Source organism: Phasianus colchicus, chromosome 28, assembly GCF_987193195.1.
Source record: "Phasianus colchicus chromosome 28, bPhaCol1.hap1.1, whole genome shotgun sequence".
Taxonomy (NCBI): domain Eukaryota; kingdom Metazoa; phylum Chordata; class Aves; order Galliformes; family Phasianidae; genus Phasianus; species Phasianus colchicus.
In genome coordinates, this window is record NC_143463.1 from 4,725,964 (window position 1) to 4,742,611 (window position 16,648).

At 38.6% G+C, this 16,648-nt stretch overlaps 1 protein-coding gene across 10 annotated transcripts in view; it reads right to left on the reverse strand.

Moving 5' to 3' along the window:
• Positions 1–16,648, reverse strand: part of MYO9B (myosin IXB) — a 40,709-nt gene that overhangs the window by 1,267 nt on the left and 22,794 nt on the right. For 5 of the 10 annotated variants that reach the window (XM_031604007.2, XM_090125935.1, XM_031604006.2 and 2 more), the window contains exons 14-40: positions 16,152–16,227; positions 15,603–15,692; positions 14,447–14,557; positions 13,392–13,431; positions 12,789–12,911; positions 12,255–12,335; positions 11,945–12,055; positions 11,293–11,415; positions 10,698–10,847; positions 10,419–10,585; positions 9,100–10,053; positions 8,514–8,577; positions 8,024–8,154; positions 7,189–7,346; positions 6,887–7,077; positions 6,317–6,415; positions 5,601–5,777; positions 5,069–5,110; positions 4,521–4,632; positions 4,050–4,120; positions 3,375–3,567; positions 2,964–3,092; positions 2,264–2,369; positions 1,430–1,561; positions 1,176–1,299; positions 645–692; positions 47–186 (exon numbers count right to left, since the gene is read on the reverse strand). In XM_031604007.2, the coding sequence (XP_031459867.2) occupies positions 47–186; positions 645–692; positions 1,176–1,299; positions 1,430–1,561; positions 2,264–2,369; positions 2,964–3,092; positions 3,375–3,567; positions 4,050–4,120; positions 4,521–4,632; positions 5,069–5,110; positions 5,601–5,777; positions 6,317–6,415; positions 6,887–7,077; positions 7,189–7,346; positions 8,024–8,154; positions 8,514–8,577; positions 9,100–10,053; positions 10,419–10,585; positions 10,698–10,847; positions 11,293–11,415; positions 11,945–12,055; positions 12,255–12,335; positions 12,789–12,911; positions 13,392–13,431; positions 14,447–14,557; positions 15,603–15,692; positions 16,152–16,227 (3,943 nt within the window). The remainder of the gene's footprint in view (positions 1–46; positions 187–644; positions 693–1,175; positions 1,300–1,429; positions 1,562–2,263; positions 2,370–2,963; positions 3,093–3,374; positions 3,568–4,049; positions 4,121–4,520; positions 4,633–5,068; positions 5,111–5,600; positions 5,778–6,316; positions 6,416–6,886; positions 7,078–7,188; positions 7,347–8,023; positions 8,155–8,513; positions 8,578–9,099; positions 10,054–10,418; positions 10,586–10,697; positions 10,848–11,292; positions 11,416–11,944; positions 12,056–12,254; positions 12,336–12,788; positions 12,912–13,391; positions 13,432–14,446; positions 14,558–15,602; positions 15,693–16,151; positions 16,228–16,648) is intronic. The other 5 variants (XM_031604010.2, XM_031604014.2, XM_031604009.2 and 2 more) reach the window with 4 other exon arrangements.

Consider the following 16,648-nt stretch of genomic DNA (forward strand, 5'->3'; position numbering starts at 1 on the left):
AAAGGGCACAACCTACAGATACAGGGTTTTCAAAGCTGTGACTTACTTTTCTTCTTTTATCGACTGTATCCGATCAATGAGAATCTCCTTTTCTCGGTTATCAGCTTCAGAAACTTCCTCTTCTTCATGCAGAGAGCCCAGTTCTGAATTGCCACTGTCATTTCCTTTGACCTGCAGACCTTTACTCTGCAAGACAAATTTATGACTCAGTCCTAAACACCTACTCTGACTAGCTACTAGCTGTAAGGTTGAAGACAAATGAGCAGGACAGTTGAAGGGCTCATGGATGAAGAGCTGTTAGTCATACAAATGTTTCAAGAGATAATATATATTTCCTATTCATCTGATTTGTGGTTTTGTTACCTTTTGTTTGGTCTACCAGCCTCACCTTAGTGTTACTTATAAGGAACGTTAATACATACAAGTTTCACTCAGAATGTCTATGAAATACCAAAGCCAAGGCACAACAGGTGAAAAGCACTGCATGCAGTCAGGAGAGGAAGTTGCAACCCATACATGCAGTCTTGATTATTCAAGAGTTTTTAAAACCAACTTACAACACATTTAACAAGTTTAGTCATGCAATGGTACCATTAAAAAACCAAACCAACAACATGCATGCTGAACACAGGCAGTGTACATACCAGCATCCCCTCATACGGGGAAGAAAACCCAAGTTTTACAGGCCATAGCTAGAGAGAGATAAAGATCAAATACACTATAATACAACTTCTGATCAGACAGAGGTGTTTTTTTGTTGTTCGCTTTTTTTAAAACAGTACAATTTAAAAAAAAAAGAAAAAGCATATTTGTGATAACAGAACACAATGCTTTTGTCCACCATCCACCTCTGGAGTGAAGGAACTCCTTTGCCATTTAACAGACTGCAATCTTAATTCTACTGATTGAATTACATGGAAATAGATTTAGATAACTGCAAGAACAAAGCCCCACGCTCCCACATTCTTCATTTATCATACTCTAGCACAGCTGTATCATCACAGCTGAATAACATCTGTTATTCTGGGCAAACCCAAATCCCTTTTCCTCTCATCTGCTAATTGATCTTTGACTTACAGAATGAGATGGATGGGAAAAATTAGCAGGACATCCCCTCACAGAGTGAGATGCTTTCTGCTGGATGCTGAGGTTCTGTGATTTATTTCAAAACTTACCGTATTCTGCCGAAGCAATGAGAGCCGCCGAAAAGCAATGCTCTCAGCTGCTTCCAGCTGATTTATTTCATCCATTTTTATCTTGTACTTCCTTATCTGCTCCTTTATCAGCATCTCTACACACCTGTGCAAAAGGGAAAGAGTTTATTGAACAATCTCATGCTATGCAAGTATGAGAGGGTCGTAAAAAAAACACAGGTGGCAGTACTTCCATGTTTTGAAAGACTCCTTTGCAGCAGACTGCTCAAACTTACATGGTTGTTTTTGAAACATCCTTCATGCTGGTTAAAGGGTCAGAGGTATCAGGACAACGCAAGAGGCATGGAGCAAAAACAATGGCCAAGGCATTGGGTGACATACGGTTGACATCTTCTATCAAAGCCACTCTGAAATCCAGTGTTCAGAAGAAGGAAAAAAAAAACGTAATTGAACCTTGCTGGAATATTAATAATCTGATCAAACTTTGCCACAGTTCCCTAATACAGATACAAGGAGACCACAGAGATATGAAATGGATTTCACACCTGCCAAATACAAGAAAAAGAAACAGAGAACCACCCAGGTTAAGCTGTTAGGTACCAGCGTGAAAGTCTGGCAGGTGATTCAGTGCCTCCCCTTCAAAAATCACTTCTCCCTATGTTCAGGGGATCACTCAGAAACTCCTCAAGTTCTCTGGATGAAAGGAGCTCCTTTATCAGTGTCACTGATCTCTGCTTCGAAGACTAGCATGCGTGCAAGCATTTATAATCCTTGGGCAGTCCCTACCTATTATACTATCATTCACAGTTTACTATTTACCTGTATTTACCTCATTGTGCCATATTAATCCTAGTGTTCAGAAAAACCTCACCAAGTATTTCAGATCTATATTGCCTTCAAAGCTGTCCTTACCTGATTTGATACATCAGATGGTAGAAGCAAGCAAACGTCTGATTTTAAACAACTACCAACATCAATTCTTTCATTTCTAAACCAGCAAGTCAATCCCTACACTGATTCTCAAGGGGTTCAAGCTATTAGGAAAGCTTCTAAGAAGGGCTCAAAAAAGTTGAATGGAATTTGACTCCAAATGAAATAATAATTCTTACTTGACTAGATGGAAGATGAGCCGTTCCAAGGTATCATGGTTTGCTTGTGGTAGCTGTTCGAGCACACTGTAAATGGCACAGAGTTGCTCCTGTTTTTCTGGTAGTTCTGCACATGGGGAGAAAGTAGATTACAACTGCTGTGCAGCTAGTGGAAAGGGGCCAAGCACCTTCTGATATCGTCTCAAACAGTCTACAATAGATAAAGCTCCTAGAAGCCATGCTTCTCTCTCACCAATTGTTGTAATTGAATGTTAAAGTACCTAGATGGCATTACAATCTACCTACTTTTTCAGATGCTCTTATTAGCATCAAGATCTCCAGTATTTATGGTGCCTTACTGCTACTGAAGTGAATGAATCTAAAGGAGACTTGAGCTATCTAGATATCTAGATCTAACCCAGAACACCAAGGAGAAGAGAAATCCTACATCGAGGAAAGCTTATTTGTGTGTTTGCAGTTCTTAGAAAGGGTGGTTGTATAGTGACATTCTGCTACCAAAATAAAGGAACTCTGAAGCAAGAAGTCATATAAGCTAGGAAAGTTTCCTGTAAGATGTTTTACATAAAGTTTAAAATCATTGCTGTAAATCAACTAGGAGGAAGCTGCTCAGCTAACACAAGCATCTTAGAGATTGTTTTCCTAAGGAAATAGTGAGATAACAGGGAAAAAAAACATTGCTTCAATCATTTCTATAACCTACCTACAGCACGGAGAAAATCACCGTACTGTGCTGATGTCATTAGTGGGTCTGGTAATTCTCGTAACCACTGCTTGAGGATCCCCGTAATAGTGTGGATAGGGTAATTCTCCAGTTTCACTGAATTTGGATCTGAAAAGAAATGTTTTAATCTAATGCAGTTCATTCCTTTGATGCACACAATGCACAGCTGGGTGCAAACAGAAGAAAAAAAGAAAAAATCCAGTGATAGGCACTTATACAGTACAAAGTAGCTTTTGTCAGCCAACAAAAGTAATACAGATGGCATGTTGAAAATATGCCTGCTAAAATGCTGTTTTTAAAATTCACATGGCAGGTGCTTTCAGAACAGAAAAGAATCGAGGGGCAAACTACAATCATGCAAGGAAGTCAAAAGGGTGGACATTGCCAGACCTGCTTGCAACAGCTGTTTCAACTCCTTCATACGATTTGCTGATCCTGATTTCCTGTAAATGCCTTCAGTGTAGAGGCCGTGCATCTCCACATGCTCTAGCAACTTCTCCATGACAATGGGGACTGAATTTCTCTCACTGGTCAGGGAACTCACACACACTCCAAAGTGACGCGGTTCTGCATCCTGTTCATTCTGGAATTGATACAGGTCAAGCACTATGAATGTCTATTCCCAAGGTAGAAAATTCTATTGTTTTCTGTTAAAACTAACCTACGAGACCAGAAAACAAAAGCTGAATGTTTTATTCTAGCTTCCTACAAACCTTTGATCATAATACAGATTTCCTTAGTTACAGCAGTAAAGAAATCCTGTAAAAAGCACCAAAGGAGCTTTTTAATGGTTTATCCAACGCAGCACACATACTGAAGGAGTTCCCTAATTAGCTCAAATATCACCTTTTAAAAAGAATGTTTTGTTTCTACCACTGCAGGGCCTGGCTTCAATTATATGCAAACGTGGAAAGGAACATAATTCAAGTAAAGTTTATTTCAGTGTTAGAACATCTGTTCTTCATTTGTTGATGATGACAGATGACATGATGATGAAAGATGACAGCATTTTGCATACATCACCTGTGGTATCTCAGTATGGCATCCCTGATCTACAGGTCTTACCTTTTTCCCACAGGATGTACAGCTGCTCTGGATTTTGGACATGCATTTCTTGTGACAAGTCAACTTGCAAACTAGAGAGAGTAACAATTGTTAAAACATTTCAAATGATGTTATAGTACTAAGAATTTTACTGCTCACTACAGCACGTCTGGACCAGCTAAAGTTCCAAGGAATTTGCACATTTTCATGAACCATTTAGGCTGAAAAAGACCTACAAGATCACCAAGTCCAACCATCACCCTGACCTACCAAGTTCCATCACTAAACCATGTCCCATGGTGCCATGTCCACATGCCTCTCAAACACCTTTGGAGATGGGTACTCCACCGCTTCCTTAGGCGTCACATTTCAATGCTTGACCACCCTCTTTGTACAGAAACTCTTCCGAATATCCGTCTAAACCTTAACTGGTGCAACGTAAGACTGTTGATTTTGTAAGCTAAGTGGCAAGAATGAGACATTTTCACTTACCACTGCAGAGACAGGCCTTTTCCATGGGCCAGATGTATGATGAGCAGTGTTCACATGATTGCCGAATGCTCACTTGGTAGTTTGTGAATACATGACCATTGTGTTCTTCAACCTGATGGAAGACAGAGAGAAAACAATGGACTTTTCCCCATCCTCCTTTAAAAAAAAAATTAAAGCAAAGCAAGAAACAAGAAAACCCTACAGAACTCTTTTGGATTTTCTACTTTTCTTTTTGTAATTACAGCTGATAGTTTTGACTTTGAAAGCAAACTTCACTCTAGCATAAGGCAGTTGTGTTTGCCTTATGATTTATTTCCTAACTGATCTGCTACCTTGGTTCATCAGCACAATACAAACACTAGCTCTTAGTTTGCTACTAATTTTTTAACAGTTGATTTATTTTTATCAGTGCCACAACTGAGAAAATCGAGTTCTAAAAGATGCTACAGACATTTCAGTACAAAAGTCATGCTCTTGAAACAGTGTTCTCCCTGTGTTCTCAGACTACAGCTGAGGACTCTGAGCAATGCAAAAAGGAAAGGACTTACCGCACGTTCTTGTTTTCGCTTCTTCTTCTGGGCTTTGGTTTGCTGCAGTGAAGTGCAAAACAGGCATTAGCCTTCAAAATCCAGAAATTCCACTCTGTTTTTTCCTATTCAGTTTACCAGACTCTACTTCACCTTCAGATACTAGAGACGCTACACTGCAGCTTTAACTTGTATGAGACCTACCTGAGCTCACACTGACTGTGAACTTTCTATAAACCAGTTGAGCTCACTGCCTGATGACTAAGCAATTCAAACTCCAAAACCCTTAGAGAAAGCTTAAGTTTTCACCTAATAAAATGTGCAAATATTTTAAGATTCTGAGAACATTGAGAGCAAGCTAAATAACTAATAGTCTCATACTGGTGTATCAGCATTCAATAATTGTTATGGGGGTGATTTGTGTAGGGAAAACATTTCCTAAATAATCAAGGATGATGCCATTGGAAAGCTTTCAGAGGTACCATCTTCCTTATCCCAGGAGAGTAACATAGTTTAGACATCCTGCAAGTCAGTAGCAGTGTAGGTTTTATACCTTGGGCTGTTCAGATTCTTCTTTTTTTGTATATCCTCTGATGAATTCATCCAGAAGGGATTGGAAGAGATTCAAAACCAGCTTGACTTCTTTCTCTTCCCTTTTTTTGGCCAGATTTGTAACTAGAAGCTGGTAGTTTTCCACCAGATCTTTGTAGCCAACATGGATTTGCCCATTCTAAAAAGGAGGAAGAAGTACTATTGAGAAGGCAGTCTTTTTGCATACAGTTCATACAGATTTCAGGTATTTAAGTGTTCACTTGCAGAGGTGAAAAAGCCCACTTGTGATTAAAGTAAAATACAACAGCTCACATCAGGAAAGAAGTTACTACAGTTCCATATTACACTCTAAAAGGGTGCTAGGCTGAAACGAGTCAGAAGAATATTGGAAAAGGTGTTTGGCAACTCCCTTTGGTAATTAAATACAGCAGTGTGAAGGGGCTGAAGACAGCAGTATCCAAGCATTTCTCGAAGCCTGAGTTACAGATAATGAATGAGAAAAGGGAAATGAAGCAGTCTTGTTAAGACTGCATCAGAACCATAACATGATTATCAAGTTTAATGTTCAGCCTTGAATTCTGTGCTAAGAATTGCTGATTTGCTTTTTAAAGAGCCGTAGGTCAAACATTCATTTAAACAGCACACTTTATTCATTTATTACCATCAGGTTGTTGTTTTTTTTTTTTTTTTAACTGAGATTTAAGATTTACTACTTACAGGAGCAGAGTACATGGTCTTGATATTTCCTCTAAACTTCTCAGTGGCTTCAAAAAACAAGCATTCAACACCAGATTTCTGGGAGCGCAAGTCATTAATCTAAAATGCAAATACATCTGTATCAAATTTCTTTAAAGGAACATCCAACAAGCGTTAATTTTGTTACCAGATTGAGTCATTTAAGACCATTCCAATTACCTAAAGCAACTCATTTCCTGATGCACGGTGATGACATAAAAATAGGAGTTAGAACCCTGTACTTCCTTAAAAGTCTTTTTTCTCCCTTTTTTTTTCTGGGGGGGGGAAGGGGAAACAACTTTTGCTGCACACTTGTTTGCACATGAAGGACTAACATGAATACCACCTGTATTTAATGGAACATAATGCATAAAAAACTTGAAGGAAGGAATAGGAAGGATCTTAATACAGACTCAATGCATTCCAGTTATCAAATAAATTCTCCTTTGCTTTAAATAATAATATAACCTTGCACCTAGAAGAGCTGTCTTTAAAACCCTACACAAACAATAAGCACAGACCTGAACTTTATCATAATGGAGTGAATTTTACCTTGTTTAGAAGGAACTCATCAAGATGTTTCAGTTCATTGGCATTTGCAATCTCACGGACCATAGAAGCTCGCCAATTCTGAGACACACTTGAGATCTTGCTGATCTTAATAGTACGGTTCTTCTTTGTTTTACTGCTCTCCTTTACATGGCGCTCCCCTACCTGGAGACGACCTGGCTGCCCAGAAGAAGCTGGGAAATAAATGAATTTGTATTCTAAAACAGGTGACTCAGTTCTGCAATATTTGTTTTCAAGCAAAACATTATTATTAGCAAGATGGTGATCAAGTCATAGAAACTCACCTTCTGAAACTTTCTGTGCTCCTCCCGTTTCTGGAAACAGGAGGCACGAAGTGAGTGAGAGTCCATCGCCTTCATCAATCACATCAGGATACTCCTTTGGAATTTTCTTGTCTGGCTTTTTCCCCAGAAGTCTACGCAAAGGACTTTTGAAAGCAGACCTGAACATAAAGCAGATGCAAGCTTGTCACATCCTGAATGGAAGCTAACTCTCTTACAAGAAAAGGTTCATAACACAACAGTTAATGCCCACAGTAGGAATAATTTATACTGTGGATATATACTCTGTTCAACCTGCATAAAAACTGGACAGCAGGAAAGACAGTGTAAAAGCACATTTGGGCACTATACTTACCAGAGCACTACTTTCAACATACATAGAGACAACAAATCTCATCTCCAAGACACCATTTCTGGCTCAGGAAGTCCCTGAGCTGCAGAACGCCAAAAGCTGGGGAGTCAGCCAGGGGAAAAGCAGTACACATTTACTGTGTTCTTAAGCTTTTCCCTTGCAATCTCATTCCTAAGTCAGGATGACAGTATGCCACACAGACCTTTGATCAGAGCCTCTGTGTGGTTTCTTAAGTCAAAAAGAACAAAAAACATGTGTTATGCAAGACACAGAGATTCTGCTCCTCAGCAGGGTCAAATATCACACTCATGTCAAACACAAAGACCAAAACAACCAGCAGCACAACCACTCACATAGCTGAGATCAACACAAGTCTCTCCAGTCATGCATGCTCTCAAGATGTCCAATTCATATACCAAGGGAGTACCAAGGCTCCTTTTCTCATTTTCTAAAAAGACATCCCACAGTCACACAAAGAATACATACTTGGCATCTATTTGCTGGCTTGCTGACTGCATAGAAACAACTGTATCAGAGGTAGGTAAGAGGTCACTCGACTTCTTTTGCAAAAGATACTTCTTGTTGCCTTTTTCTTCTTCTATTGTATCTGGTGATTGCTACAGAAGAATGAAGAAGTAAAAAATCTACAACTTGATTGTAAGAGATTCTTAACAAACTTTCAAAAACTACAATGGTGAAAAATATTATCTTATCAAGACAAAACACTTTAGATAATAGATATTAGCTTACTAAACCGACATCAAAGCACACTTAATTATTTGATCAAGCATCCACTTGTTAAAAATTTAGTTTTCTAATTGTATAATATTTGCAAATGAAATTGTTTTACCTGGATTTAAAGCTAAACTTCAACTAAAAGGAACTCAGGCATACAGGACTATAGCCAGTTATTCACAAGTCTTCAAACTTTATAAACAAGGATAACTAAATATAAATATGCACAATAGCAAAGTACCTGACTTGTGGCAGCATGGGCCAGTGCTGAGAGATCATTTAATGAAGATGAAGTCCCCTTCTTTCTGCAATGTTACAAGATTAATTTTAGAATATACGCTTTATTGAAGTCTGTAGCCTGTTAATACTTGGCATCTTTTAAATAACCCATATTAACCCAGACACCTGAGAGAGAATCCTCAAACTCTTGCTGCTCATTTTGAAATGTTAAAAAAAGAAAAGTACTTGAGAAGCAAAAAAAAAAAAAAAAAGGAGCATGCTGGATTTCATACAGACCTAACAGAGGGGTGGTGCTTGCAAATTGCAGTCCCTAAAAATTTGTTTCTAATAGATGCTATAGACAAGCAAATAAACTCCAGACACTAACTGAACCTGACTCTCTCTCAGTTTGTTCCAGGCAGACTTCGTATCTTTCTTACTCGTACAGACTCAACTGCAGAGCACAGGACAAAAAGGCAAGAAAAAGCAGCACTTGTTCATCACTCTATTTTCTGTCATGGACAGGTGTATTGGAGCTCTCCAGCTATTCTGAAACGTTACAGGCAGCTTTTTCTGAAAAATTCAAGATAATTGGAAACTGTTCTTACTCTAGTAGGTCCTGAGGAGACTGATCTGCACGTGCTCTTCCATCCAAAGACTGGCTCAGCATATCATTCTGACCAGCATCAGACTGTCTCTTTCCTTTCCATTTTTCTCTCTTATACTTTAGTTTTCCTGGGTCATCTACATATCTCTGGATCTGAGAAGAAGTAGGACTATCCAGATCCTTGGTTTCCTTCTGAACAGGCCGTTTGTTTTTATCTCCCCAACATTCAGCTGGAGTTTGAAAGCTTCCAGTAGCAAACAGCGTATTTTCAAGATTCAGTGCAAGATTTGTTGGCCTTTCAGGACAGCTTTGGCTGACTTTCATTTGGCTATTTTGGCTCTCTTGCGTTTTCATCACTGTATCAACAGCCTTATCTACTCTTTCAACTTCCAATGCAGGTGGTTGCTCAGGAATGTAACTACCTTCTTTTATCTCACTTAGCAGTGGTGTATCTGAAATGGCCTTTCCATGATTTGCATTCTGTTCTTTCTCATTGCTTTTCTGTAGTACAGCATCTTGTTCTGTGGACTCTTTTGGCTCGGGAACATTTTCCAGGGCCTCTTCAGAAGACGTTTGCTCTTCAGGACGCAGTAAAGCTGCTTCTTCAAAGGAAAACTGGACATGCTTATTCTGTAGCTCATTATGTTCCAGCCCCCTCTGCCGGCGAAATTCACGTTTCTCCCGGCTGCTTGTTACTTTCTCAGAGCCCTCTATCACATTCTTCTGAGGTAATGTGGCTATTTCAGATGAGACCAGGTTTTCAGCTTGCTCACTTGGAACTTCATCTTTTCCCTCAACAACTTGATCCAACTCTGACTTGTGTTTCACAGGCAATTGATCTGTTGTTGGTTCACTGCCCTCATCCTTGCTCATATCGTTCTCTCTGTCTTGAGCTTCTTGCATTCTTCTCTGCTCTTCTTCAGCTTTCTGCTTTTCCATAACCATTTTCTGAAATCTGTTACGATGAAAATAATGTACTTAATGCACAGTGGTCACGAAAGATACCTACCAGTTTAAACACAGTCTAAATAACAACAAAGACTCTAAGTACAAATATATGTACAGTCCCAAAGTGACCACAGGGAGGACTGGTCATTAGCACTGACATGCATCAGTGCAGCTCAGCTGAATAATGTTCAAATATGAAGGGCTTAACCAATTTCCACTGGCCACTTCATGCTGACTGCAGGGCCACATGGAAGTAATTGTCTCGTAATTTATGAAGTTAGTTATCACAGACAACTAAAAGGTGGAGATGTAGTAAAGTAGCTAAGTAATTGAAATGCATGTTTACATGCCATAATGCTCCTCTTCCTTTACCTCTTACGCTGAAGATACCCTCTGACCATGGATTGCACAAGACAAATTCTCTTTTTGTGTTCAAGGTAACGTTTTTGCTCCCTGTATCTTCGCCATGCTGACTGAATATAAATGGCAGCATTATTCCTTTGCAGGGCCCTCCTAACACAGCGGGAACGCCAGCAAGCCTAAGAAGGGAAATTTCTGAAGTGAGGGAGGAGCACTCCAAGGTAGGGAGTTATTTCTGTGAGGAAGGTTGCGTGTTTTTAGGAAAAACAGATTAACAGTTCTCAGAGATACCTGTAAAACAATGGCTGCTTGCCGTGTTCGGAGAAAGCGTCTCCTTTCTAAAACCATCCTGAGCCAGCTCTGAAGGAGAATGATTTTCCTGATCACTTCTTTGTGTAGTGTATCCTGTAGTATTTGCCGCTCAGCCTCTTTCATAAAAACCTGCTCAGTTAAAAAAAAAGTTAATCAACAAACAGTCACCACTGGAGATATCTCCGCTTACTGAAGCAGACCTTCACAGCTGACAGCAATTAGCATTCTCAAAAGTAATTAATCAAATTTCAGCATGAGGATTTTAAAACATATCCATGTGAATGGTATTCAAATCACAGAACCATTCTAAAATGAACATCAACCTTTTGGACAAATACCAATAGCAACCATTTCTCCAAAATAATATCCTTACAAAACAGAATCGTGCTATATTGTGTCGTTTTTTGATGCTGACTTGTCTTCCTACAACTACTAACACTAGCAGCAACACTTACCTATTTCTGACTATTGTAATTTAAAAATATACATAACAGAAAAAGAAGCTGTTTTAAATGAGCTGCACTGAATATAGTGTATATGAGTGTTTCTTCTTGGAAGACAAAGTTTTACTGACCTTGGTCTTCCCTATTTGACAGTTGTTTTTATCCAATTTTAGTTTACTCAAATAAGCAAAAATGTCTTCTTTAGAGGCTTTGGCATTTTTGGGAAGTAGCACCTGAAACTGATCTATGAATTCCTGTGAAAAGCAGAGAAAGCAAGACATCAAAGTTAGAAGCCAATTCACAAGTTCAGAATTTCAGTTCTACTTCTAAAATTAAGACATCTGAGCTACAGGGATATGATAGTACTTATTTCTCACTTCAAACTGAGGTATTTTTCTCCACTGTGAAACATAAGCTGCCTGCAGCCCCCAACTGAAGTTACAGATCATGTAGAAGTGATCTTTACAACTATAAAGTGTTCTACAGAAAACAAATTATCATATAGAGGCAGGGTGCAGCACTGATTGTTTACACTTGTAACACAGCTCTTGGAATGGTTTTCTTTGTGCAACAAGTAGAACATACTGGCAGATGACTCATACAGTAGTTTACAATACATCTTGTCAGCAGGCAGCTCTGACAAAACCCTAATGAATTCCTACAGCTACCTCAAGTGGTCATGAACTTCAGACAGAGCCACAAAAGACTCTAAAATAATGCATGTTTTTCCAACAGCAGCAGATGCTTCTTAAAAGCATTATCCACTTCCAGCTTTTCACATACCTGGAATGTATACTTGGCACTATAGCCAGATCTTCTGATTCGCACAGTTTCAAGCATGCCAGTGTACCTTAACTGCTGAAGCACCAAGTTTTCATCAAAGAGCATCTCTTTCTGAAAAAGATCAGAAGTCAACAGCTAAAAATTGCCTGAGGAGTCCTACAATCTTTAGTAGAAAGAAAAAAAAGCACATCCTGACTACCTTTCATCTTTACACAGAATGACAGTGAACAAGTCAAGAGAGATATATTACAGAGCCAGAAGACTTCAATCTACAGCACTCTCATCAGCTCAGTTCTTAATGCAGTCTTACCTTCTCAGCATTGGAGCGGATACAACGGATGAAGAATGGCTCAGCTTTCCCCAGCGTCTCCAGTAATTTATTAAGTGAAGTCTGAAATGAAAAGGTGTTTCTGGATATTTTTCTAGGTATCAGTATTTTGAGTTGTATTTGACAGCAGTACAGCTATTTCCACAGAAATAAGGTTCTTTCAGGTCTGAAGGCTATATAAATCCTAATTCATTCAGTATGGAAATTCTTTCATCCTGCACATCAGACCCCTGTTCTTGCTTTTAGTCTTTTTTAGGATGATGCAAAGTGGAGCATACATATCCTTTTACAGTAGCACTGGATATGCATACAAGAATGAGACTGACTGCACAGAGAACTAGGACATTTCATAGCATAAGGATAATCTCTAACTGCAGTCTACCTTTATTAAAGTAACAAAGCCTACTTCAAAAAAACTCCAAGATAAAAAACATTTTATTTTTCAATCTGTTCAGCTGAGATTGCTCTCATGAGGTGAGAGTGCACCTAGAAGAGTGCACAATATCAGTCACCTACCTGGAACTGTGCACTTATGCTAGGGGGTTTCTTTTTCTTGTGCAAGTGTAAGAGGGATTTCGTAGTTCGATCATGTAGAGTCATGCTTACTATCAGCTTCAGAGATTTGGAATCCAGCAAGTTCTAGAAGAAAGTTTTCAAAATGAACATAAAATGTAAGTCCCTTAATTGAAGTGGAAATATTTATCTGCATAAAAACAAGCAAGACTGAAGCTTGCTGCTGAATGAAGCTGCTCAGCCTCACATACAACGACATGTTACACTTCAAGAATATTATTTCAGAGAAATACAACGTAAGATTGAAACTTTCCCATTGCCCCATTCCAAGAACAAAAGGTGAGCTATGCAATTCCTGTGTTTGCCTTCCATGACTTGATCAGAAAATGGCTTTATGTATTTATGGCATCTCTAGTCCAATTAAACACATGAAAATCCACTTTTCTTTCCTGTTCAGATTTTCTTATGAAGGTGAGTGTTCACCTATAATTCTCATTGTCAAAATGCAAAATTTAGAGATAAATCATGAAAGAATATCAAACAAAATGAATATTCACAATCTGAAAAACCCCAAATGAGAAATTTAAGTTTATCAAATAACCTTACCTTTGGAATGATCTGCTTTTGTTTGATAGCTCTACTTTTCCTGTTAAAATATTGAAGATAATTATGAAAAACACAGATGTGATTTTGGATACTTCAAGCCATAAATGATGCAATTTATGAGGCAAGATGAAAGGCAGAAGAAAACAAGCACAACAACATCAGGATGTGTTCATGCATGGAGCATATAAGTGATTAATGCAAGAAATGCAAACTGCTTTGCAACATGTTTTTAATTTAATCTTTTAAAATAAACTGTAGGTATTGGAAGTTGTCAAAAGTCTCTGAAGTCATTAAAAACTACAGTCTGTTTTTGTGCAAGTTATTTTATTTAGTTAGCTATAGTCAATGAATGCTGCAAGTGCAGGCAGCATCAAGTAAAAATACTTCATTCAGAAGTTATCACAGCTTGCACCAGAACCCCTGTGAAAGTACTGAACCATTCACAGAGGAACACCACCAGCCCAAGAATTAGATCTGTGAATTCTGATACATCTGAGATCATTCTCAGAACTTCCTGAGGCAGCACACAAACCTCAGGCATAAATCCCATCCACAAACACTGAACTAGAACATGAAGCTGTCAGAAGCAAAGCTGTAGTTCAAATCCTCCTAATCCAGGACATGTTAACTTCCTGATGCAAGGCAAGCTCCAACTCTGTGCCAACTACTTTACATTTAGTTTTATACAACAGGCCACAGACTGGTTTTCTCACACATGGACAGCTGCACACAGGCAAAGACACTTAACCCAGGGACACACACATCACTGGCATCCTGAATTTCAGGAAACTATCAGGTTTAACTTGCGAGAGGTCAAATTATCAAAAGTTTCACAACAAACTTGTATGACATACTTGAGTTTACGTGACAAATAGGCTTAACTGTCAACTTATGCAAAGAAACAAAGCATTCTCTGTAACTTTTATATTTTTTTCTTAACTGCTGTTTGGTTGTGCAGAGCACAAACCTGGGACAAGTACATATTTTAATGGGTTAGAATAAGTGCTTGGTTATTGTTGCACCTTCAAAGCAATACCTAGAGCACCTGAACTCACATGAAGTGGGAGCGGTGTTGGAGTCGATTGAGTGACCGAAGCAGCTTACAGGGATCATCTCCCTGCCACGGAAGTCCTTTTATACTTGCGATGATTTGCTCATGCATGTCTCTAAAATGATTCACGGCAAAACAAAGATGGCAAACAAAGACACATGGGCATGAAGGAGAAAACAGGAGTTAAAAAATAAGAGATCCCATCACCAAGTGTGCTCCAAACAGTAGCAGGTCAATCCCAGACTACTTTTTCCTAAACATAATGATTGTGATGTCAAGTCAGCACTTTATAATTTGAGTGCCTTAAAATTTAGGAACCAAAGTCACATACTTTCTCATTCTACCTTTTCATCTAAATTCTTGAGCCATCAATCCTGAGTACAGAGAGAATTTAACCAAATGCAGTTCATGTGCAAAGGACCTTCTTATTAAGCCAAGCAGCCCTTTCAGATAGATACAGACTTCTCTGCAATCAATCAGTACATATTAATGAATAAATTTCACTATGAAAATGATGCTGAGTAAGCAGACTCTCATGAAATAAGCAAGGTAGAAACTAGCCATTACAGGAATATTTGAAATCTCATTACAATGCAATTTTATTTTTTTATTTCCACTTGAAATTTATTTATAAGTTTAGTTTTCAAAGTAAGCCTGGGATGGTCCCTAATTTATGGCAGATTCCATTATTTTAAGCATGCACCATGCCTGTGGAGTGTTGTGTCTTGGCACGGAACTTACCTTCTTTTCTCTCCAGAGAGGCACAAACCAAAAATAACAGAAGTGTAAGAGTCACTTCTGACTGTTAAATGTTATCACTATGCTGAGCTGCTCATTGGGGCAGCAACAACACTCTTACAGACAGTTGCTTGTTTCCCCTGATACTGCAGAACATTTTCAGAGTATCAAGATTCTGTTTCAAAACATTGCAAGGAAACAGTTAAGTTTAAATATGACCTAGATGGAATTGCATCTTTAATTCTTAGCTGCCACAAATGACAGAGACTGCACAGGATGAAGTAATTACGAAGCAGTATGAAGTCATTACTTGATGTGTTTTACATTTAATGGCTTCAGTTTTATACAAAGCATGCTCAGAAAGTCAGACTGTCCAGGAATGTGCCTCCCTGGCCTTTAAGCCCAGGCCTATTTCTACTTACTTCTTGTTTTCATAAAAAGAAATGATGTCTTCAAAAGCATTTATATCGAAATCCTCAGAACAATCAAATGAGAAATCAAGCATTGAGCGGCTGCAAAAGGAACATGTATAAAACCTAAATATTCAACAGAAAGGCAAAGATGCCTATATAGAGTGATGTGTGGAGCTCACTTCTGCAGGACTTGCTCCACCTCCTAATCATGTCATAACACGTTAAAATAAACGAGTGCTCCTATGAATCTTCAGTAGGACAGACTGGCTGTAGCCGAACACACAATGCTAAAAGCAACATACACAAAACACAGATGGAGAATTCAAAAGAACCCTGTAGTAAATAGGACAGAAGCTGTCTCACCAATATTTGGTACAATTGAGTCTTACACAAAGTAAGTTAGGGTTTCTTTGTGATACAGTTCAGAAAGTCAAACAAAACAAGACAAAAGAAATAAAACCCAATGTCCTTGTGGAAAAATCTAGTTGCTGTTTGATATGTGAAACTGTGATTCAGCAATTCAGATCATTATCCTGATACAGGATGTGTGTTTCTCACCGGTAAACTTTTTCTACTGGTGTATTCGATCTCTGGAGCTCTCCAAGGGGAACTCTGGGGCCTTGGCACACCACGCCTGGTAAGAAATAATCAAGGGATTGAATTTTGGCAAAGCATAACAGACAAAAAACCCCACCAACAGTAACAAGCAACGTATCTATCCAAGGACCTGGATTTCAAGCTAGACCACAGTTTCTCAAATTCCCAATTGCTACCAAATAAACTGCAGCTGCTCAGAAAAGCTGTTCAAAATTAATCTTCAAAGTTTCATCTTGAATACTCATTTGAAACTTTAAGGAAATCTGAGAAGATCATTGAAGATCAAAAACAGCGATAAGAAAATCACGCATACTAGAACTTGTATTATCTTCCCAACCTTTTATAATAGCATTTCAAACTTGGCCCAGACTGCTGGCAACAATGCTGTAATTTGATGGGAAGTTGAATGCTCTCAGATAAAAAGTGACAATCCCCCTGGTGTGTACAAATTAAGTCAT